This window comes from Macadamia integrifolia, chromosome 4, assembly GCF_013358625.1.
Source record: "Macadamia integrifolia cultivar HAES 741 chromosome 4, SCU_Mint_v3, whole genome shotgun sequence".
Taxonomy (NCBI): domain Eukaryota; kingdom Viridiplantae; phylum Streptophyta; class Magnoliopsida; order Proteales; family Proteaceae; genus Macadamia; species Macadamia integrifolia.
The window spans coordinates 21,684,723-21,689,152 of record NC_056560.1 but is presented as its reverse complement, the minus strand read 5'-3'; the positions used below and the strand labels follow the sequence as shown (position 1 = coordinate 21,689,152).

At 37.9% G+C, this 4,430-nt stretch overlaps 1 protein-coding gene across 1 annotated transcript in view; it reads left to right on the top strand.

The window, feature by feature from the left end:
* Window positions 1-436: 436 nt before the first annotated feature.
* The window catches only part of LOC122075927 (patatin-like phospholipase domain-containing protein 2), a gene marked incomplete at its 3' end in the record, with an annotated part of 4,652 nt that continues 658 nt past the window's right edge, over window positions 437-4,430 (top strand). The window contains 3 exon segments of the mRNA XM_042641151.1: window positions 437-1,024; window positions 1,578-1,721; window positions 2,389-2,461. Of these exon segments, the coding sequence (XP_042497085.1) occupies window positions 461-1,024; window positions 1,578-1,721; window positions 2,389-2,461 (781 nt within the window).

Below are 4,430 nucleotides of genomic sequence, written 5' to 3'. Positions count from 1 at the left end.
CAGTTCTAAGCTATTTCAATGGTGAAAGTACAATTCGTTTTTGAATCGGTCTGATTCAACTTGGAACTTGATGAAAATGACTAATAATCGGGCCAAATCGTTCTGAATCGACTCTCGCCGATCCGATTCTCCATTTTCAAAACATTTTTAATACCCTGGTCATGAGGAATTCATGTTTTCTAACTGACGAAACGGTAAGCTTCCTACGCGCCAAGAGCACTGGCGCGAGTTTTCAGCACTTCTGAGCCGTCCATTGAACCATCTTATGACACGTGTCAAACTCTTATCAATTTGCAGATTAAAGAGATGGGCCAGAAACATGCGGTTGGACTTTTGTTAGCCACGTCATATACCAGTTGTGCTTCATACTATAGCACCAAATAACGCCAGCTGGCATTAATTAATTAAAAAAATAAAATTAAAAATAAAATAAGAAACAGGTGGAGTGGAACAAGGCGAAATGCTTCAGAACCTCAGAAAAGCCCCGTCCCGGTCTTTAATGGCCGCTTCGGGCGCTCTCTGTTCTCTTCTCCTCTCCAGACCTCACTCTTTCCTTCCACCAACCTCAAATACTTACCGCAACCCTAACCCTAGTTTTAACCTTCCATCTCGAACTCAAACTCTCAAATTCTATGTGAATTCAGAGTCCAAGGACAAGCTCAACGACTACCCATGCGGAGAGAAGAAATCTTTCGTGGTGGCTACCGGTGAGCTTTTCCTTGGACTCGCTTCTAGGATCATCAAGAGAAATAACGGAAATGGGGATCTTGTTTCTTTGCCAGTTTCAACGCTCAGGGAAACTGAGGATTTGGAGGGGGAATCGTATGTCAGAGAGAGGATTGCTTCGGTTGTGAAGGATTCTGTTGATTCTGACGTTGTTTGGGAGCAGAGTTTGAAGGATGTGGAGGCCGAGAGGGATCTGAAGAAGATTACGAGCCCTGGGTTTAGCTTCTCTGCGGCTGGGTTGCTCTTCCCTTATCATCTGGGTGTTGCTCAGTTTCTCATAGAGAAAGGATACATTAAGGTTGGATTTGGTTCATTTTCTCCTCTGATGGTGAATTATTTGTTTATAAATGGAATATTGTGTGTATTGCTTTTATTAATGGGGTCCCTGCATGTGTAAGAACATTTATGAAAATTTAGAAATGGGTCAATTCTCTCTCTTTTTTTTTTTTTTTGGGTAATGGGTTCAATTCATTTAACTTTATAAGAATATTCAAGAAGTAATCATGGTTTTTAACTTCTTTCTGGTCAAATTTCCGTTTTATGTCTCCATATTAGTTGCCTTTATGGGGACTGATCTGCCAAAATGTACCTTATTTTTCTATACATTAATGTATTTCGGCGAGGAACTTTGAACTCCAATGTTAAAGATTGAATTCAATGTTCAACAACGTTGCTTAATGTGTTTAATACTGTTTATTTTTCACATCTTTTCACCTAGAATAGTGCATGTGCATCTAGAATGTATTTATACCATTAATGATCCTTGAGGAAGGAGTTGTGAAGAAAATTTGCTTCTCTATTCTCAATAGATTGTTATAAGATACAATCAGCTTATTTTCTCCATTATACAGGAAACCACTCCATTAGCTGGTTCCTCGGCTGGTGCAATAGTATGTGCGGTGATTGCCTCTGGAAGCAGCATGCAGGAGGCCCTAAAAGCTACTAAAATACTTGCCGAAGATTGCCGGCTTAGAGGGACTGCATTTCGCCTTGGGGTATGGATATTAACCAATATTGGATATTCATTTGTTGGTCAAATAAACTGCAAGCTTCTTTAACATCCAATTTTTACCCTTTCATCAGGATCAATGATATCTTCCTGATATGTATAAAAAACTGGCATCAATAATTAGTGTAGATTCTTATCACTTTTTGTGGTGTAGCATTTTCTCAAACTTTGAGGTGTGGCTATAAATTATGCTTCTAAGAGCAATGTAGTGGTACATCGGTTGTATGCTATAATTTTTTCGTTTACTTTTTTTCTTTCCTGGCATCCAAGTTAAGTTGAACATAATGCTGGATGTGCTGGGATTATGTTCCTATTCCTGGGCTAAATTGAATTATAATCAATAAAAATGGATTCAATCAATTAGATAGCTTGTGCTTCAGTTCAGCTAACATGCACAACCCACCTAATTGGATTTTGATCTTACAAAGTACTTATTCAACTATCAAAAAAAGAATGTGTATTTGTTGCAATGCATGAACTAGCTATCAGATTCATAGCAATTCCACTGGATGATTGAGGATTCAAACAGTGGAGAGCTCTAGCTTGATATATTTGCGATTTAGATAATGATCTGTCAAACCTTGAAAGCCATAAGGGTGAAGGGAATCCTAGTTTTTAAATATATGTAATCTGCTCCATTTTACTTTGTCCAGGCTGTTCTGAGAAATGTTCTTCAAGAGTTTCTGCCGGATGATGTTCATAGTAGGTCAAATGGGAGAGTTCGTGGTGAGTTTGTTTTTCTACTTCCGATATTATTCTTGCCTTTGCCTTAAAAATGATTTTATGACATGGTGATATGCTTCAAATCGTGTAGGTACTTGGAACTTGGAAGTTTTATTAGTTTGGAAATTTCTTTTTGGTATCTTTCCCTTTCGGAAAGGAACAGTTGAATGGATGGTTAACTTGTCTCTGTTATATACATGTACTTTTGTAATATTGGAAAAACCAAATGTGTACAATTGATGATATAGCTACTCATGTAAGTAGTGTAACTAAGAGTGCTGTGTATGTGGAACTCTATTCCATTTTCATCATTTAAAAAATGGAATTTTAGGGATCACTTCTGTCTGACCCGTGAAAAGAATTTCTCAATATCTTTTCTTAAACACTAATACCAGAATCCTATCAATTTTCAAGTGAGCTCATGGAATTTGCTAGAACTTGAACCGGATGATTGGTAGCTCACAATAAAAGCTCCCTTGTGAAACAAAACTGAACTAAGAATCATATCCCTTTACTCTAGATTAAGCTAGTGAAGAAGTGCAAGTTTCCAAACACTCAAGAATAATTGCAAGATATGTTCTGGATAAGGCAATGATTATACTATTGGTTTTTTTAAATTTTGGAAATTAGAGACAAGTTAATGCAGGAGTAGATTACAAGAAACTAACCCAGCAGTTTATAACCCCAAACAATACAAATAGGAGCAAGAAACAAAGAAATAATACCATCAAATAAACCCCCAAGGATACAATACTAATATAGGAGCCAAACCAGCCTAAAACCCAACCCGATAGGAGAGAGAAAGACATTCTATAGAGCTGGAGAGAGAAAGGTGCGGTCAGGTTTGTGGGAGTCCGATTGAGCTACACTTTTTGGTGTAGAAAGTCCCTAGGGAGGGTACAAAAACCCCCAAATATGAAGGGCTTTTGACAGCTGGTTATGGAGTTATGCGCTTTCTTGATTTTCAGACCTAGGAGAGAGAATGTGAAGAATTCTGAAGGAACAACAACTTGTCTTCTTCAGATAACCTTCAAGAGAGGATTGATTGATCTTCTTAGAGTATAGAACCAGTCCTCCAAAGGATCTGCAGATCAGATCTCAAACTTGGGCAGCAATGAGGGTCAATTGGATTCAAGAACAAGAACTCTTTGACTGACTGATTCTAATTTTGTATGCTTTAACAAGTCTGAACTTCTAATAACAATAAACAGAAAATAAAAATAGAAAAAGAAGAATCGATGGAGGGTTGAGAAGGGTGAAAGAGAATAAAGGAATGGGTATCTCACCCCTCAGGTTTTGGGTATCACACCCCTTAAAGGTTTAGGCATCTCACCTCTCAATAGCAGTTTTTTTAGCTAAAGAATAATCACTCAATAATGGTCATATAGTCCATATAAGACTTTACAACCAACTAATGGCCTAATGGGCCTTTATTGAATTAAATAGCAACTAATTAAACTAATAAATTAAATCCCGTTTTCCTACTTTGTACCCATAATTTAGGCCCATTAAAATGGCCCATTTCAAAGAAAACCCATGGGATCAAAGGCCCAACACATACATAACACAACTCAAGGCTTATTTGTAATAAAATAAGCCCAAGTGACTTATCTACATCACAGGTTGTACATTGAAACAGAAAAGGTCGATGAGAATGGAAGTTGGTCCAAGCTTGATATGTATCATGTCCAGAGCATGGATGTGAAATTAGACTGCAGCTTTGCCAATGGTTGAAGATGTAGTACATTAAGGGGCAGGGTTGGACAAAGATGTAGATAGAAAATGAGTTTAAAGGTGTGAGTTTTTTGCAGAGAGAGGTTGGATTGGAGGAGAGGCAGTGTTGTTTGTAGGTTGTGCCGGCTCAGGTTCCGCCCCTTCCCTCTTTTTATGTGTTCTTTGTTGCTGCAAGTTGGCATATGTGTAAATTTATCTTGTAGGGTTATGGGAGGTGTTGTGGTCTTCCCTTTTCTTT